At 46.7% G+C, this 19,164-nt stretch overlaps 3 protein-coding genes across 11 annotated transcripts in view; 2 read left to right on the top strand and 1 right to left on the bottom strand.

Annotated features, from left to right (window-relative positions):
• Window positions 1–668: 668 nt before the first annotated feature.
• LOC311160723 (oxidative stress-responsive serine-rich protein 1-like) lies at window positions 669–5,821 on the bottom strand. 5 transcript variants are annotated; one of them, XM_084217772.1, is made up of 4 exons: window positions 5,690–5,821; window positions 4,679–4,799; window positions 2,949–3,059; window positions 669–2,302 (listed from the first exon to the last, which is right to left on the bottom strand). In XM_084217772.1, exons 2-4 carry the CDS (start codon window positions 4,753–4,755, stop codon window positions 1,627–1,629), a joined length of 864 nt encoding a protein of 287 aa, XP_084073898.1. In that variant the 5' UTR covers window positions 4,756–4,799; window positions 5,690–5,821; the 3' UTR covers window positions 669–1,626. The 5 variants fall into 5 exon arrangements, with proteins under 5 accessions (XP_084073898.1, XP_084073894.1, XP_084073897.1 ...); XM_084217768.1 differs by having other exon boundaries at window positions 5,694–5,712; XM_084217771.1 differs by lacking the exon at window positions 5,690–5,821 and adding an exon at window positions 5,419–5,578.
• OSER1 (oxidative stress responsive serine rich 1) lies at window positions 5,759–11,788 on the top strand. Of its 3 annotated transcripts, none has more exons than XM_084217765.1 (4): window positions 5,759–5,845; window positions 8,141–8,257; window positions 10,028–10,141; window positions 10,891–11,788. In XM_084217765.1, the coding sequence occupies exons 2-4, from the start codon at window positions 8,178–8,180 to the stop codon at window positions 11,576–11,578; spliced, it is 882 nt and encodes a 293-aa protein (XP_084073891.1). In that variant the 5' UTR covers window positions 5,759–5,845; window positions 8,141–8,177; the 3' UTR covers window positions 11,579–11,788. The 3 variants fall into 3 exon arrangements, with proteins under 3 accessions (XP_084073891.1, XP_084073893.1, XP_084073892.1); XM_084217766.1 differs by lacking the exon at window positions 5,759–5,845 and adding an exon at window positions 5,853–6,399; XM_084217767.1 differs by lacking the exon at window positions 10,028–10,141.
• A 3,213-nt stretch (window positions 11,789–15,001) lies between these two features.
• Window positions 15,002–19,164, top strand: part of JPH2 (junctophilin 2) — a 30,859-nt gene continuing 26,696 nt past the window's right edge. For 2 of the 3 annotated variants that reach the window (XR_014616604.1, XM_084217763.1), the window contains exon 1: window positions 15,002–15,735. Coding sequence is in view for 2 of the 3 variants with exons in the window: in XM_084217763.1 (XP_084073889.1) it covers window positions 15,357–15,735 (379 nt within the window). In the remaining variant the exon portion in view is untranslated. Of the gene's footprint in view, window positions 15,736–15,851; window positions 16,260–19,164 lie in introns of those variants that run through there. The other variant, XM_084217764.1, reaches the window with a different exon arrangement.

Genomic DNA, 19,164 nt, shown 5'->3' with positions numbered 1-19,164 from the left:
AAGAGGGCACAGAACCAAAACATGAATAAAAATAGGAGCAGATACCCTCTGCTGAAGAAGAAACACCCTCCAAAAAATAGCAGCAGCAAAGATAGCTGGTACTAAATATTTGTGTTTACAAGGAAAGTGCATATGATACCAGATTTTCTGTAGAGAGAAACAAGGGAAAGTGGAGAAAACCTGAAGTGTGTGTGGGTATTGCAGGATAGAGCTGGAAGAGGGAGGTGACACGAGAAAATTTAGAGATCAGTTAGATTTAATTTGCATGCTAAATATACACATGAAACTTAAGAGCAAAATGAGTTGTATTTTTTTGTGTTTTGATTTATTTGGATTTTAAATCTCAGTTTCCTGGACTTGTAAATTTTTGGGATGTTGAGAAGAAAATCTACAGTGATTATCATCTAGAATGTCTGAGCCTTCTCCAGCACAGAATACAAGGCCAACTGTCCACATCTGCTCTTCAGCTATTTTTACACAACTGCTTGTGACTCCTTGGCTTGCTGACCACTCATTTTTCAGCATGTAAGTAAAAATTACAGTACTTTACTCAGACATGGTTGTTGAGCATGCACAGCTGACACTGAAACCAGAGTTTTGTTAGTTTTTTTTTAACTAAAAAGGTCTCGAGGGAAGGGGAATATGTGCCAAATTATCCAGACTTTAAGTTGCTGGGTTTTGACAAACATTTATTAATGCAAGTCTCGGCAACAGAATTTTTTATTGCAGTATTTTCAACCAGCAGGAATGTCATAGCTCTACAGCACAAAGCCAGGATGATACACACATCTTGTTCACCCCCTTTCCACACCACTTTGTGTATCAGATGTGCTCAGAAAAATCCTGTATAGATGGTTCCACCATCTCCACTTCAGAGACTGCACAGCCCAAAAAACCTGGTAGCCTGCTCCACTCCCCCCTAAATTCCCTAAATTATTCCATCTGTAAAGCACAAATAACAAAATATATTTTTACTTCTAAGAGCTTCACTTATCTGCAGAAAAATAGAACTGCTTAGGAGTGAGCGAGTTAGATTAAAGGAAGGGTCCAAGTACACACGCTCTGGACCTCCCCAAAAAAATGTAAGGAAGAAGCATTCACAACTTGATCCAACTAAAAAATGAGCCAGCCAGTGTTCAAGGAAAGGAGATTCGTCCTATCCAAAATGCTGAATGCCTTCTCATCCTTCTCTCTAGAGCAGGATAAAGAGGATGGAGCTGTAGCTGTGAAACTTTTCTCTAAGTACGGAGATACATTAAGAATGAACATTCCAAACACATCAGAATATCAGGAAAAAAAAATAGAAGTTTTTTTGGTTTTGTTTGGTTTTTTCCAAAACACAGTGAAAACAGCATACAGAGCTTCAATATCCACAGCACAAACCAAAAACCAAACAGAGCTCATTTGATCTAGAGTGCTTTTGTTAAGGTATTCAGAGACTTTAGTGCATTCTTTTTAGAACTAAGCTCAGAAACTATATTTAATTTTTCATTTTATTAGAAAACTAAACTGTATGAGGCAAAGAAACATTTAATCAAACACACAACAGTGAAAACATGGCACTGACAAGGCAATTAGCCCAACCATTGTATCAAACTCTGCTCCAGGATTCTCTATTGCTCACAGTCAAGTATACATCATCTCTGCCATGTGAGACATTTTCTTGGGAATATATAAGTAGTACTCCATGTATCCCGAAAGATCTTCAATAGTCACATCATCCACAAAGGCTCGTGCTTGCTCAGAACAAGACCTGGGAGAGCTTGCTGAGGCTGTCCCAGAGGGAGATCTGTTCTGGAGGGAGTGGGCATGGACTCCCAGGACAGCCTTCTCGCACTCGGACAGGACGCTGCGCAGGCCGGAGAAGGAGTACACCTCCATGGTGCGCCACTGCTTGCACTGGCACTTCCTGTCCGTACAAGGGCACTGCCTGCCGTTGCTGAGCATGGATAAGGACTGGAAATCTGAGGTTTGCAAGCTGTTCTCAAAGGATGAGCAGAGAGCAGGGCAATTCTCCCCCAGCTGCTGCAAAGGCTCTTCAGCGGTGAAAGCTTCCAACGGTTCAGTTCTGTCGTTACTGGCCTCAAGGTGAGAATCCTGCCCATCCTTCGTACCATGTTCTGCCGGGACAAAAACATCTGAGCTGATGACACCCTTCGAAGTGTCTGCCTGGGGTTTGTGTTTCAGCTGGCTGTTGGCTTTCATGTTGCAATAGGTGAACTTGGGAGGGTGCAGGACCGGAGACTTGGAGCGCCGGCGCCGCGGGACCCTCGCCGATCCTCGGGAAGCCTTTCTCACACACCTGCAGGGTTCAACAGGTGAGCAAGTGGGTAACTCCAGAATCTACACTACAGCTCAGTAAGCTCTAAAATGTGACTAAAAACATTTTACAAGATTATTTTTCTGCTCAGAAATACCAGATGACTGGACACTTACAATCTCTGACAGAAACCATGGAGGACTCTGAAGAAATTTGGGTTGCCCCAAAGGAAAGATACATACAAGGAACCCTTATTCAAGGTGGTTCCCCCAGGTCTTCTTACTCAAGGTGCTTCCCCCCAAGTCTTCTGCCTTAAGCAAATGATACTCTGTCATCCCAAATTGAACTGCAGTGCAGAACTGGGTCAGTTGGAGCTGCTGGCAGAGTCACATTGAATATCCAGGTACTTCAAAAGCAATAAAAGAACCCAAGAGTGAGGTGAGAGGGGGATGCAAAGGTTTAAGACTTGCAGAAAAGTACTATTGATGATATCAACAGAAAAGAAAGTTCTGGGAACCCTCTCTAAGAGAAGATGCAATATTGTTTTTAAAGACTTTGATGAAATCAAAGAACAACATATCAGTTATGGAAACATTTTGTGATAGAAAGAAAAGATATCTTGAAGCAACGAATTAACAACAAGTGGCAGTAAAAGCAGCCTGCAACTGTTCAATGTGTCATGTTTTACCCATGCCACGCTTCCTTGGAGCTGACAGGCTGCTGCTTGGCTCCATCCATGGCTGCTCTTGTCATTGTTCTGAGAATGGTCCCGTCGCCCACGGACAGAGCTGCAATACATCTGGGTAAAAAGGGAAATGCCACATCACAGAAATGCCTGAACATTCTGCTCCAGAGGCCCACATCCAGCCTCTGTGCTTTGGATTCTCAGGTAAGCCCATCAAATTTGCTCCCTCTGTAGTCAGTAGGCAGACACAGGGCCTTAGAGAGATTTACCCAACCCCTCTTACTATGCTGGCCTCATCAAGTGGCTAAAGATAGGTGAGATGAAATGAAAGGCAGCCAAAATGCCCAGAGGTTGATGTCATGCCCTATTTGTACTAAAATGACGCATTAAAGGAATGTAAACTCAGGTTCCAAACGTTCTTGTCAGACAATAGTCATTAAAGACAGCCTCCTACTCCTCTGAAATGCAAAGCCAGGCACCTGGAGCAGCAGGCTGAGGGGGAGTTGGTGAAGAAGAGGAGGAGGTACAACAGGCAAGGACAGATTACTGATTTATTTAGTTCTCATTAAATTTTTGAGATAAGCATGGAATGAAAAAAGCATCTGACCCTGGTCTAGATGACAACCATAAATGCCTCAGCACATGAATCTGTATTTAGTTATGATGGCTGCAGGTGTGATTTGGAACACAGGAAATTGTAAGAAATGAGGCTGAAATTCTAGCAAAGACCCCAAATACTCTGCCAAAGTTGATCTTAACAGATTAGTTACAAGATTTCAGCTGTTCACAACGCATGCCTGCAAAACAAGATCTTTTTATGCCTAAGATGTCATCAAGAATCAACCAGAAGCCCACACAGTCTGCCAGTGGTACTACATCAAAAGTGTTATGATTAATAACCATAGTTCCTTGATAGAGAACAGCTATTTTTTTCCACATTGCTCAGAAGACATCCTGAAGTAGAGGGAAAGAGTAGCAAAGCAAAATATATTTCTACATGCAGAGGAAGTCCTGAATTCACAGTGTTGATGGCTGTGGGGATGAATTCACAAGTTAACACTGTCAACACAAGACTTCCTCTTGTGTCTGTAAATTCCCAAAAGATTTCAAGTGAACAGTCTCAGAGTGTTAGACTGCATAATTTTATCAGCTCTTACACTACATATTATCAGCACATCCAGTATCTTACTGAGGAAATTTTAATAGTAAAAATGTTTGCAGACTCCACAAAATCCCCTGAAATCAGAAATGCTCAGAGCTCATATTTAGCCTGGCCCTTCCCAATGAGACTGGGCTCCCCAGCAATTCTGAGGTGTTGGTGCTGCTGCCCAGACACCTTCCAAGCAAAATTTTGTGCACTAAATAAAGGCTTATAATGTGGCTGCAGACACCAGTGTTTACAGGGACAGACAAACAAATTCTTTGTCACACCAGGTGACTACAGCTATGACAGTTAAAAACGGGTTCACTGCTTTAGGTGAGTCTTTTCATGTTTCCATGCAGTCAGTGTGTGATTTCAGTTGGATATTAGTCAAAATTACTCAGTAATAAAATACTGCTTTGTGTATCAGACAGTTATAATGACTGTATTTCATCTGACGTGATGCAGTGCCGAGAGAGCAAAGAACCTTTCACCAAATGACTTTTTGAAATGTAAAATAATAGAAAAAAAAAACCCCAAATATGTAATAAAAACCTGACAAATTAAACTGCCTTTTTCATTGCTTACTTACCCTGCTGCATCCACTCTCAGCTTTTTGAATGCTGTTTGTAGACTCTCCTCCTCTTCATCTTTAGCTTCCAAGTCCATTGATGTGCTCTCAGTGGGTAACCAACCGTGCCATATAGAATAAACTGAAACACAGACATTAGGATTTGATACTGGGGTCTGAACACAGATGCTCTGTACAAAACTGACTGACACCATGACGGGTGCTCATTCTTCTCTGAGCAATGTCACTGCCTTTTGACCAGACCTACCCTGGGCTCTTCACTGTGAACTCCCAAGTCTGAGTTTTTCAGAACAAGCATAGCCTATGTCAAAAATATCAAAGTGTCTTTCTATCAATGGGTGAATACAGATCCTGGCAACCTGTGTAACTTTGAGCTGTGAGCATGGCACCTGCAGCAAAGCTTCAGAAAAGTTTCAGGAGTCACAGGATAGTGCAGGATGTCAGGGATCCCTGGCAGTCCCAGACTCTCGCTCAGGCAGGGCCACCCTACACTGTTTTCCCAGGACCATGTCCAGGTAGCCTTTGAATAACCCCAATGAGACTCCAGAGCCTCCCTAGACAGCGTGTGCCCAGCCACCCTCAGAGAAAAGCGCTCCCTTTCGCTCAGACTGCGTTTCAGTGTGTGCTCATGGTCCCGGTCCGGTCCTCAGGCAGCACCGAGCAAAGCCTGCCTCTCCCCTCTGCGCCCACCCTTCAGGCATTTCACACGCTGCTGAGATCCCTCCCGAGCCTTTTCTCACCGCCAGCAGCGCGGGGGCGGCCGGGCACTGCCCGGCGTGACAGCCCCGCTGGCACGGCCGCGGGGCCGGGACCGGCGCCAGGCCCGAGCCAGGCCCGCGCCCGCCGGAGGCTCCACAGCCGCGGACGCCCAGCGCCGGCCCCGCTCCGCCGCCTGCCCCGGGGCCTCCCCTCGCCGCCCCGCCGGGGAGACCCGCGGCAGCCCCTCCGCTCTGCCCCGCTCCGCTCCGCCGGTGCCCGGGCCGCGCAGGGCCGGCCGGGGCCGCCACTCACCCACCGCCGCCTGCCCGGGGCGCGCAGCACAACAGGACGTGACGTCACCGCCCGCGGGGGCGCGCCCGGCCCCGCCCGCTCCGCCGGGTGCGCGTGCGCGAGCGGCGGCGGTTCCGGGGGGCGGCGGGAGGCGGCGGGTCCGGCCCGCGGAGCGCGGTGAGTGCCGCCCCGGTCCCTGCGGCCGTCCTCATCCTTATCCCCTCCGCGTCCTCATCCCAGTCCCCTGCGCGGGTCCTCCTTGCTCCCCCCGGGGGCCGGTGAGCACCGTCGCGTCCCCGCGGCGAGACCTTCCCGCGCGGTTCCCGCCGCCGGTCCCCTCGTGAGGGCGGAGGGCACTGGGGGAGCCCCGCCGGGCGCGGGGCGGTGCTGAGTCACGGCCCAGCCCCGGAGCTGGGCCGCGGGGTAGCGGCGGGGGCTGCTGGGGCTCCCCGGGCTGCGGGCGGGAAGGGCTGGGGAGGGAGCTCCGAGCGGTTAAAAATACAAAATGAAAAAATATAAAATAAAAAATCAAACATATCCAAGTTCCTGTCCCGCGGCCCGTGTGCTGCCCCCTGGGCCGTGGCAGGGTTGTGGCCGTCGTTAGCCCGCGGGGGACGGAGGTGCCCGTGCCGTGTCCCCCCGCACCGCGCTCGGCTGGGGCTGTAGTGCGGTGGTACTGGGAAACAGCCGAAAATGAAATGGAAAAGGAAAGGCGCGTGTTTTCCTGGGAGGTAAAAACAGTAATTTTCAGTGTGTTTTTTGACACGGTAAACTTTGACTGGTTTTCACAGTAATGGATTTTTTTAATGTGTGTGCTCGTTGGCTCGTGCATCTAAAATGCGTATGCTTATACTTTGTTGTCACTCAGTGGGGCTTTTATTTAAATAAATTCGGCATTGTTTTGAGGGTTTGCAGTGTTGGTTATGAAGGGCAACACAATAAAATACTTAGTCTAAAAATTGGTGCTGTATTTTGAGTAATGTGCAGTGATTTTAAAACTTTCATCTTCCTGCTAAGGCTATGTAATACAGGAGTTTGCTGTTAAAAAACGCCAAACTTATATAGCCTGATTTTTTTTTTTAATTTCAAAGAATCATCTGAGGATGACTTGGGGGCTAAGGAATAAAAGTGGAGACCATCTGTTTCACCATAGCAGTAATATTTGGCCAAGAGAAAATATGAAATAGTAGCTTGCTCAGATGAGCATCATGTTGTCAGTGTTTAAGCTTCTTCCTCTCCTGTTTACTCCTTGTCTGACTCATTGGACACCATGTGCCTTGAAATTGTTATGCTCCATTATCCTTGTGTGTGTGTGTCATAATAGCTGTGTGCAATCCAGGTGAAATCACAGCACAGAGAGCAGCCAGAGCAGCAGTGGGGAGGGAGAGCTGCCGCCTCCAACTGCAATGAGAGGGAACAGAGATTTCCCCTATCCCTCTGCATGAGTAACTGAGCTGCAGAACTTCTGACAAAAAAGGTCTCAGTGAAGAGAGAGTTCTTTTCCTTGCTACAACAAACCTTGTGCAGGGCTTTGCACTTCCCTTTGCTGAAGTTCATGAGGTTCCTGTGGAGGTCCCACTGGTGTTTCAGCCATTCAGCCCAGTTTGGTGGCATCAGCAGACGTGCTGAGGGTACCCTGCCACATCACCCAGGTCATTAATGAAGATGTTAAACAGGACTGACAGTCCTGACCCTGGGGTACACCACTGGGGCCTGACCTTCAGCAAACCCAAAGAGCATCAAATTTAGAAAGATGTGAGGTCCTTTGTAGCTAGACTAAATGATGGCCAGGGTAGATTAAAAAACAAACAAACAAACCAGCCTTTTTATTTTTTTTTAATTTAAAGCAAGGCTTTCAAATTGGTTTTTGTATTTGTTTGCCTTTGTTCACAAGATGATCCTGGTAAATTTTATCAACTATTTGTAACCATAATACCATGTTCTGATAGGACTGTGTAACTGTTGCTGGGACCTAGATATAAGGTCAAAAAGTTTTGTTTGGCTTAAAACTTTATCTTGTTTTAAGAAAAATCTCTTGGTTTGGGTTTTTTTTTAAGTGTATGTATAACAGTGAATCCCTAATTTGGAAAGAAGAGTTGTAGAAGGTTAACTGTTCCTAATAGTGTTGTTCATTCTCCCTTCCACCTCTTCTGCAATTATTCTGGTAGCACTGTAAGACAAGTGGAAGAGTCTGGCTGGGCTGTAATGTATGTGTAAGATGCTATTGGCACTAAATTTGACTTTAATTGTTAATTCACCTACAGTTGCACAAGAGACTGTTCGTTTCATTCTTGGGTATCATAAAGCTTGTTCTGAGTCAGCTTTCAAAAATGTTCTACTAGAATGACCTCAGCTTTGTGTGCTCAGTGTGCTATTTTGAGTTTATTTTCACGTATTATGGTGCTGCTGGGCAACTAATGTTTTTAACAAGGATTTGGCCCTTATTTTCATGTGTCTTTTTTCTGATTGTAGCAGTACATGGTAATTCCATCACCTCCTGACCATCCCAATGATGAAATCAGAAGCTAAGGATGGAGAAGAGGAAAGCCTGCAGACAGCATTCAAAAAGCTGAGGGTTGACACAGCTGGGTGAGTAACAACACAGGAAGGGACAGACATGACATCTTACAAATGGACTCAAAGGGAACACCCTTGCTGTGAAATTTGAGGGAATGAGGTAATTGCAAAAGGTTAGGCACAGAAAGCTTCCATTGTAGTTAAACAGACTGAAATAAATTCACTACCTGCAGACTGCACTTCTTAAGGCATTGTAAATTGATTGCTGTCAGCTTGCAGCAGGTTTGAAAGAAAACTCACAATCATGATCAGCTGACAGTGTGCTTGAAATGAATTTTGGCATGAATGTGGCTGCCAGAGGTTACCAATACTAGAGTCCATGGGACTAGAACTCTACTCTTGGAGTTAGCATATTACCATGGTTCTGAAGGCCTGTCATGAGGTCAAAATCACATCTTTTCCCAGGAGAGAAACTTTCTTTCCATGTCAGTAAGGGAGAGCGATAGATTCAGTGCATGATTCCCACACAAACTATTTTCATTGCTGTCACAAAATTTCTATTAATAACCCCAATCACTAAATGGGAAAGAATGCTTTTTGTGTTGTCTTGGTTTGTGCAGATCTGACACATGGCACTTACCTTCACTGTCCCAGGGGGCAGAACACCAGCACCACGTGTCTTCTAAAGGAAGGCTTCCATATAATGTTTTTTTCTGCTGACAAATGTGCACCATTGTATATTACCTGTAGAATCTGGGATCCCATAAGCTGTTATCAGTGATGCAATTACACTGTCACTGAAATGAAAGGGCAGATAAGGCAGCATCAACATGGTAACTAGAATTAGCACAGAGCTGAGATTGTGAGTAGATGGACTTCTGAAGTTGTTTTTTGTTTAAGTAATTCAACACATTAGTAATGAATTATCTCTGATTTCTTCAATATCTCTAGTACCATCCTCCAGCTGGGCATATTTGATTATTTTGGAGTTTTTACTGGTTGGAGTTTTTTGATCTTATGTTCTCTATTCATTGTCCTTTAAATGGAAATTAGTTTGATTAATAGTTTGGATTCTCTTAACCCCATCCTAGATCAGTGTGTGGGGACTCATTTTCACTTTTCAGAGAATTTGTCCTGTTTACAAACTGATTTAGCATAGGATTTGGGAAATAATTTTCTTGGGCCGTGCAGTGTAATATGTGAAGTCACCACTTGAAAGAATTGTTCTCAGGTTATTGCAAGCCCTTCAAAATGGAAGCTTGGGATGAATTCATAGCACCAGAAAATTTAGTAAATCTACTAAGGCCTCTGCCTGGAATAGAAGCTGAAGGTCTGACACAACTCTGTGGCTCAAATGATTCAACTTGCAGGAGTATGAAGAGTTTTAGCTTATGTTGACAGGCTATGTTAGACAGAGGCTTAAGTGTTCTTCAGCTAAACAAAGTCTATTTATGTCCAAAGAACATTTATTTTTAGGAAAGAATGGCTTATTTGTCTCTGGAAAAAGAGACGTGTTTCTTCAGTGGTGGTGTTTCTGCCTTCCCCTCTCCTGGGAAGCTGAAATTTGGCCATTGTGTGTGTTTGTCACTGACACGTGGGGCTGGCTCTGCAGCGGAGCTGTGAACGGCATCTCTCGGTCAAAGGGTCTGTTACACAAACCTTGGAGACAGGAGTGTGTCAACACTCATCCTTCTGATTTGGTCTTTGTGGGCAGGTCTTTGAAGATGTATTCTAAATTATTTGGAGCAGTATTTTCTGGGAAAGAAGATGGACAAGGGTTTATTTTCATGATCATAATGCTAACCAGTGCAGGCTGTTAACTCTTCATTCTGTCTCTCACAGATGTACCTCTTCTCTCTCTGTGGGTGATGGGACAAGTCCCAGAGCAATAGTTAGAACAGTGGCAGATGAAACCAAACCTAAGAATGTGTGTGCTTCTAAGGAAACCTGGCATGGGTAAGAGAAGCTTGGGATTATCACACTATTTCCAATGATACAGCATTGAAAAGGAATATTAAGTAGACAGTTTCTAGTTGGTGCCCCTTTAAACAAGAGACCTGAATTGTCTTTGCCAGAGAACTTTATAAAATACTCACAGCAGCTTTTTCTCTTCATATATGACTGCTGTTCTTTACAGTTATGCAAAGTGAAAGGAAATGCTGGTCACCTATAGGTGGCTAAATGTTGTAGATATTTCTCAATGCAAATGTGAGCTGCTAGTTTTGAATCAGACAATCATGAATGCATCTCTTTCAATCATTGTTTGACACTGCAGAAGCTGTCATTGTGCCTTGGGAACTAGATTAAAATAAAGAATTGGTTTCTAGAGTATCTGCAGAACTTCATGCTCATCTGAAACAAAATCATCCTTTGCCCTTGATTCATTAGTTTTGTGCTCTTTTCTTGTGCTTTGTCCTTCTTGTAGCAATTATTTTGTCATGTCTCACTTTATGCTTTACTCATTTTCTGACCTTTAAAGCCCACTCTCTGAGATGCATTTCCATGGTGTTCCTTTTATATCGTATACAACTGCTCGTCTAGAACTAAGTCAAATTCCAAGACAGCAGACTGCCCTGAGCAAATACTCCAAACCTGAAGCTCATGCATGCAATATAAATGCAGGAGAGATTTTGCCCAGTGTTACTTATAACCCAGCAATAAGTATTTTGGTGAATCTTCATTCCCTTTGTGTCTTTCCCTGGCAGGTCTGTGAAGAAGCCCTCGAGAGGAGTTGTGAGAACCCAGCGTCGCAGGCGTTCCAAGTCTCCAATTCTTCATCCTCCAAAGTTTATCCATTGCAGCACAAAATCACATTCCACATGCAGCCAGCTGGTGCAGAAGAGCCAGGCTGATGCCCAGGAGGACAGCAGTGGGTTTGGGGTGCCAGTCCCAAAGGAAGCTTGTACACATGAACACTGCAGTGTCACTCCGGACGCTGGCCACAAGGGAGCTGATGAGTCTTCGGGAGTTTCTGTTGCACGGTTGACATCGGAGAGCACACAGGAGAACTCTCCAGCTGCAGCTCCTCCAGCATCCAAAACAAGCCTAAAGACTACAGAGCTTTCTGACTTCCAGTCTATGTGCAAGCTGAACACGAGTGAGCCGTGTGCATGTGCAGATAAAGCCTGTCAGTGCAAACTGTGGCAAGATATGGAAGTGTACAAATTCTCTGGCTTGCAGAACACCCTCCCACTGGCACCTGATAGAACGGTTTGTGAGGATCACTCCCAGCCTTTGCCATCAAGAACTCCCTCAAGTTCTCCACGCTCTTGCTCTGAGCAAGCCAGGGCCTTTGTGGATGATGTGACAATTGAAGATCTTTCAGGGTACATGGAGTATTACTTGTATATTCCAAAGAAAATGTCTCACATGGCAGAAATGATGTACACCTGACAGCAACGAGCACTAAAACCAGAAGGGTGGCTGGTTGAAATCTGCCCTCAGGCACATCATGTGAATATGCAACCCACTCCCTGCTCACTGTGCTTCCAATAAAAACACTTCTTTGCAGCTCAGCTGATGTTGATTATTTAAGCTGGACAAACAGTTTAGTTTCAGCATTATAATTTAAGCTTGGAATAGTTAATGTGGTAAATGAATTTAGAGCGTACCTCCCCCCCCTTAAGAGACCCAACACTTAGTTCTACTCTGTTTCCAAAATCCTCTTTTTGCTTTGTTGGAGAGGAATCCCTAGATTGCTTGGTGATTAGAGCTCTTCTTGTGAGACACTTGGTGTCATTCAGCTCCTTTGAAATCACTTTGACCTCAGGTTGTAAGACTCAGGCTTGTAGTTTTGGATGCTTGTGCCTCTGATTTTATTTAATAAAGGAGTGTGACCATCTCCTACCCTCCCCTAGGTACTATTACTGGAAAAGGGGAAAGCAAACCTTTCACTGAATTTCCAACATGCCTTAGAGACTTGTGTGCAAGAGAAACACCCTGCATTCTTCAGGAAAGTTGCTGCTGTGGTAAACCAAAGGAAAAGTGAGGGCAAGGGCTCTGCTCACTGTATTTGTTATGGTGATCAAAGCACAGTTTGCTCATTTCAGTGGTCTTAATTCATATACTGTCGGTCAATTTTGGGTTTTTTTAGCTTCTTTTTTAGCCTACTCTATAGGACCAAGTATTACCCTTCCTTCAGGCATTAAAACCCATAGACTGGAGTGAACAGTTGTGAGTTTTATGGGAATCTTGAGCACTGTCTCCACTCCAGTCTTGCTAAACCATCATCACTTTAGCTGCCCTGTCCAGCTTTGCATTCTCTTGGAATTTACTGTTTCAGAAGCAAGGAGCTCTCCATACATAGTGTGCATCAGCACAGTGTCTCTTTTATGACTGTCTAGCAAAGGAGCATCCCATCAAATAATATAATTTGTTGAGGGTGAGGAAAGTTGTGTTTGGTTTGTCTTCACTATTTGTGGTACCTCAACTTTCTGAGGTGTAAGATGTGGAGAAGCAATGGAGACAAACATTTTCCTGCAAAATCGTTTGGTGTTTCTCTTGGGGGTTTTTTGCAATTTCTGTGGCAGCACCCGGTGTCTCAGAACAAGAGGCCATGTAAGTTCACCTGTTTTGCCAGTTCTGAAGTGTCCCCTGCACCGTGCAGGATGTACCTGTGTCCCACATCTCTTTCTGTGCTCTGCAATAGCTGCATTTCTGCCACCTGTGTTCTGAAGTCATGGCAATTTTTTGGTGACTGTTGTCTACAAAACTGGGCTACAAAGTGCAGAATGACTTTATTTCTCAAATACTTATTCTTAACTGTTCTCAAAAGCAAATTCCAACCACAGCACTGTCGTGGTGCTCGAAGTGCCTTTCAAGAGTGCATTGCTTTTAGCACTTCATTCATTAGTGGCCACAGACCTGTACTGCAGGGTTTAGGACTGCACTGTCCGCTGCTCAGTACTGTGTTCAAGTGGATTGAAATCCAGGAGATGTAAAAATAGTAGAAAAATGTGAGCTGGTGCTGACTGAGAAGGGACAAGCAGTGCCACTAGAGGTCAGCCCCAGGCTGGGGCTGGCTGCTGCAGCAGGCTCAGTCTTCAGGGAAAATGGGAATTTTTCTGCCAAAAGGAAGAAATAAGAGCAGCTCTTATTTCTTTGGTGCCTCTTATTTCTGTGTAGTGCCTTTGTGCACACAGACTGTCAGTGCTTTCTGAAGTTTGTGTGGGTTTTGTTGCTGGCCAACAAAAGCTCTTTAAATGCCAAAATCTGCATAAGTTATTAATGTTTAAACAAAGTGTGCAATCAGTTCACAACTGTGCTGTGCAATTAGGAAAAGTTGCTAAGTAAATAATTACATAGTCCTGAACTTGGCATCCTCTTGGGACAGTTACAACATCTTTGGGCTTGTAATTGCTGGAACTCCATGGAATAGAAGACCAAGAGTTGCTGCAACCGCTGCCTTAACGCTTTCTCTTCTGTTACCACAAGTTGTTTTCAGATGTTTTGGTCTTCGCAGAAGTCATAAAGCAAAACCTTCTGGTTTTGCTTTGAGAAAATGTGAATTTATGGCCTTTAATCATGCAGCCAGAACCTTGAAAACTTGCCTAAGCAGTCTAAAAAAGTTTAAAACAACAAAAAAAATTTAACTTGAGCCAATTTCAAAATCTGACCTTTTTTTAAAGAAGGCTTTAGAGGGCTGCTTCTGCCAAGTGGCACTTTTGAGTCATGTTGGAGTCCATTACCAAAGAGCTCTTTCCTTCCTGTGGCTGAATAAAAGTGAAGCTCTTTGTAATTAGCTTTCTAACTTGGTCCTTCTCACCTGTGCCTGCAGGTGTTCTGTGTTTATGTGCTGTCCATACACAGAGCTTCTCTTGCAGTTATATATTGTGTGCTTCCTCTGTACCATTTCTTCCTAGAAATGACAATGTGGAGGTTGAAAGTTGGAAAAACTAAGTCTGAACGCAGCACTGTCTGTGGCAGCTTTGCCCCAGAGTTTGTTGGGGTTTTGGGATCTCCCCTGGAAGGGCTGATAACCCCACAGCTCCTGCAGCTTCTCGGCGTGGTGGTCAGTAAGAGAGGGTCATTTCTCCGAGGTCTTTCTGGGACAGTGTCTTTTTAGGAGTGGGGTGGGTGTGCTGGGCTTGGATTAGCCTGTTAGCTGTCTTTCAGTCCTTGTCCTCTGCCATCTGTATTTGATGACATTATTACACACCAGGTGTCCTGTCATTACTCCATGTGTCTGCAACGGTCTACCATCTTTTTCACACACTGACTGAATTATGCTGCTGGCTGTTAAACCAAAAGAAATCTGTGAAGTTTGTTGGTTGGGAGAGAGGGGTAAATGACTACTGCCGAACTTCTCTCATTGCCCTAAAGCAGCTCTGGAAGGTCACTTTCGGAAGTAGCAGAGGGGCTGAGTGAGCTGTTCGCTGCACTCGGGTGACGGCTGTGCTCTCACTGCCTGTCCCACCTCTGCCCAGTTACACACGGTGTGAGTGACCCGGCCCCGGGCGCTCCGTCCCCGCATCCCGCGGGGCTCGGGCGGAGCGGGACAGCGGCTGCCGGCCCGGGGGAGCGGCGGCCCCTTCCCAGGCTCTATTTTAAGCAGACATTTACTTTCCCAGCCTCTTCTCCGCCTGGATCCTTGCCCGGGGCGGGGGACGGCGGGGGGGTGGGATGTGTCTCTCCCCTCCTTCATAAAAGGGCCCCGAGGCGGGGGCCGGGCTCCAGGGGGGTTATTTTTGGGAGCAGCTCCTGGGATCCGATGGCCTTGTTAGGGCAGCGCTGACCTTTCTCCCGGCGGGGGAGGAGAGCGGGACGGGACGGGGCGGGCGGCGGCGGCCGGGCGGGGGAGAGCGGCGGGCTCGGGACCCCCATCCCTTCTCCGCCGCGGGGATCGGGACCCCCATCCCTTCTCCGCCGCGGGGATCGGGACCCCCATCCCTCCCTCTGCCGCGGGGCGGCTCCCCGGGCGGCCCATGCCCGTGCCCGCGGGGCAGGTACCGGCGCGGAGCGGCTGCCCCTACGGGGGGGCTGGAGCTCGGCCCGCCCTTCTCCCCTCCCTCTCGTCCAATTTCTCTCTCCTCCCGTGCCCCAGCCCCTCGGCCGGGCCAGGCGAGGCAGGAGCGGCCGCTCTCGGCGCCCAGCCCGTTCCCTCCGGGGATGCGGGAGCCCCGGAGCGCTGCCCCTGGGAACGCTGCCCGGCTGAGGGGCACCGGAGGGCACCATGAGCGGCGGCAGGTTTGATTTCGATGATGGAGGCGCCTATTGCGGGGGCTGGGAGGGGGGCAAAGCCCACGGGCACGGCATCTGCACCGGCCCCAAGGGCCAGGGCGAGTACTCGGGCTCCTGGAACTACGGCTTCGAGGTGGTGGGCATATACACGTGGCCCAGTGGCAACACCTACGAAGGCTACTGGTCCCAAGGCAAGAGGCACGGGCTGGGAATCGAGACCAAAGGACGGTGGGTTTACAGAGGCGAGTGGACCCATGGCTTTAAGGGACGGTACGGCGCCAGGCAGAGCATGAGCAGCGGAGCCAAGTACGAGGGGACATGGAACAATGGCCTGCAGGATGGCTACGGCACCGAGACCTACGCTGACGGAGGTAAGGGCGGCTCCAGAGGGAATGGGAGGGGGATGAACGGTATCACACCCAGCCTATGACAGCAGAGGTTGCATGTTGTCTCTGCTGAAGGGCTGACCTGGTCCTGTTCTCACTAGATAGGCATAGCATTCTACAAAGAGCCATTGGGGTGCTTCAGTCAAGAAGGGGAGCTTGGTTTGCAGCCATCTCATCCATGTGTGCGTGCCCCGATTCTCCCAGCTGGGCACAGAACGCGCAGCTCGCTGCGGACATGAGGGAGGAGCAGCAGGAGCATTGCCCCAAGCTGCCCTTAAGTGTCTGTTCGGGGAGTTAACACCAACCAACTTGATTGTGTGTAGTCTTTGACTCCTGGTTCCACAGGGACTGGTTATTGCAGCTTCTGGCTGAACCAACCCAGAAATTCCCAGCTGGTGCAGCACGGCAGCGAGCCGTGCGCTCGCTCACCAGGCAGCGAGCTGTGAATGTTCTCGTGTCGGATATGAGCCACCCACAGCATCCCAGCACGCCTTCCCTATGCATCAACACTGCCTGCACGCCTCTGACGGGCTGCCTGCACATCTGCTTTGCCAGAGTTTTGATTGAGTCTGTCTAAGCTGTTTAGAATATGTAGCCACACATATTCCCCAAAATAAATCCCTTTGGTTATTTGGAGGGTTTCAACCTCCACTGCTATACAACTGCACCATGTAGTCAGATGTTTGTTGTGCTCTGGAAATGCTCAGTCTAATTGTGTTCTTGCATTAGAGGCAATTCTGGAGTTAGAAACATTGCAGGAATTTCTGGACAAGTAATTTAGTAGCTCTTCGGCACTGTAATGTTCTGGGCTGCTACATTTAGGATAGCTAAATAGAGAGGGTGATTTGAAAGAAATACCCTTCAAAATATGGATCCAAATTGCATCTATATTTATCTAGGACAGGCATTGGAGTTTGTTTGTAAAGCAAAATTAATATAAATCCTCAGAATGAAAAGCATCACATTTATAGATATTAGAAAAACGGACTAATTCAAGACTGGCTTTCAGGGCTATGTTTTTCATAAATATTTCTCAATGAGTTGTGTGGGTTTGTGGCTAACTTTAAGACTGAGAATACAGTCTTGAAGTTGACCCATTTTTCTTGTGCCCTTGGATGTTGTAGGTACAGACACAAACTGACACATCCCTCCAGCTCCTTAAAATTTTTCCCCCTTCTGTCCTGTGGCCATGGAATGGTTTAATGGGTGCAGGTTGTGTGCACAGAACCTTCCCATGAGGCCATAAGATGAATAGGTGACATGGAAGGTGTGCTCTGATGAGCAAAGAGCAGCAGTCAGGTAACTGTCAGCAGCAGCTGCCATTGGGAATTTCATTCTGGAGATGTAAAGGTCTACTTTGAATTTGCTTCCTTGCTGCTTCCTAAAATGCAAATCCTTCTAAGGGTGAAGGGCTACTGGAATTTCAGTAAACGTTCTGGGGGAGAATTTTGAGTGGTAAGATTTGACATAGGGGTTTGATTAGATATGGGACAGAAGAGTGGGAGAGATGAGCCAATGCTCTCTCCTGCAGGGATATAGAATATCCTGCTTCTGTCAGCACAGGGGTGTTGTCCCTCACCCAAGAACGTGCCAGCTGCTCGGTCCCTGGTGCCACTGGAGGCTGGCAGTTCAGCCCTGCTCCGGGAGATGTGCCCTGCCATAACACTGAGCTCAGCCCACGAGGGTTGTGCTGGGGTGCCCAGTGGCTGCTCCATGTGCTGGGCCGTCACATCCTGGCTGATCTGAGCTGTTCATTCAACACAAGAGCTTCTCTGATGGCACAGAAACACGGATAGAACTGCAGTCAGGGGTCACCATCCAGCATCACATCTGGCTGAAGGACAGGGGTGGAATGGTCCCACTGACCTGCAAGACCTTTTCCTGTTTTGTCTCCTCACCTGCACACAGCAACCACCTGCAAGATCCAGATGTGGCCAGACTGCTAATGGGACCTGTTAATGTTTGAATTTGAGGTTGCCAAGATAAACATCTGGAAAGGCTTTGGCTATCTGCTGTCCCTCGAGTAGGGGACACGATTCCCAAGCCCCTTGGAAGCCAGCCACACGAGGAAAAGGGCTCTGGGAATGTGCAGCCCTTGCCAGGTCGTCAGAAACTTTAGGTCAGGGTTGGACTGTTTGCAGATTTCAGGGAAATGTAGCTGATTCTGATGTTTTAAAATAGACTTTAACTTTTTATATATACATATATATATATATAGCCATACATAAAAATTTACATTTCAAAATAAACTTAAAATATACTTTTAGGGCTGTCTGTGTTTGAATCTTGTGTCTGGCCAAGATTTAAAAAAAACCCAAATCTGGAGTGAAGCTTTCTGAAATCCCATATAGATTTTTGGTGTCTAATAAGAACCAGGGTCATGGTACAGTTTAGCCCAGGCACTGTGTGAATTATTTGCTTTTCTCCCCACTACCAAAAGCCCATTTTTGTGAAAGCTATGGGAGACTGATGGCTCTAAAGAGATTGAAATCAGCCAAGGGGTTCAGAGCTCCTGGTGTGGCTGTGCAGATACAGTGACATTCTGATAAATCTCTCTGTGTATCCAAGCTGGATATACTCTGTGTGCTGCTGTCACCAGGGCAGAGCTCAGAGCCCTTTAGAGGGGCAGAATGCTCTGGCTGAAGCAGTGAGTGGGGTTGTGGAAGGCATAGAATGAAGGAACTCATTGTTCTGCAACATAAGCTATGAGTAAACATGTAGTTATTTGGCTTTGCCCTGTGAGTTGTCCATGCTGTAAGGAAGGCCTCATTTTTTGGATACTTTTGTGCATTTGACTGTGAGTCAAAACCCTGAGTCAAGTCTTACTGCAGAAAAACTGCTCACTGAATCATGCTGCATACCCATGGTCCAGCCCAAAGCCTGTCTTTGCTGTACAAATAACTGTTTTTCTGTATGGAGGGGAAAAAAACATCACTTGCAATCAGTGCAGCCTAAAACCAACTTATTTTTGGTACTGCAATTTGTTCTCTAGGGTGCTAAGGAAAACAGTGGTGTCAGTTAACCACGAGGAAACAATTAGACCAGTCAGTGATCACAAGACCACATAAGAGGGGAAAAGAAATGCAGAAGTGCTTTACTGGGGAGAGGAAATGGGTGATAGGGAGCAGCACAACTCTTCCCTGTGGCAGGGCAAGTGCAGTGGAAAGGGGCCTGGACCAGGACAGAAGGAGCATCCATGGGATTGTGGCTGGGAAAGGAGGAAAGGGGCCTGGGAGGGCCACGATGGTGCTGGCTTTCATCTGCTCCCTCTGTAGCAAAGCTCCTGCCTGGCTGAGTGTGACCCATGATTTAATATAGTGAACAGTTTTACCCCTCTATGTGGTTTTCTTTGCTTTTCTTTTCCAGCAGAACCCACCAGACAGTACTGCTGGCACCAAAAGGCAGCACTCTGTT

Source organism: Fringilla coelebs (genome assembly GCF_963513975.1).
Source record: "Fringilla coelebs genome assembly, chromosome: 18".
NCBI lineage: Eukaryota > Metazoa > Chordata > Aves > Passeriformes > Fringillidae > Fringilla > Fringilla coelebs.
This window is presented reverse-complemented; position numbering and strand designations above follow the sequence as displayed.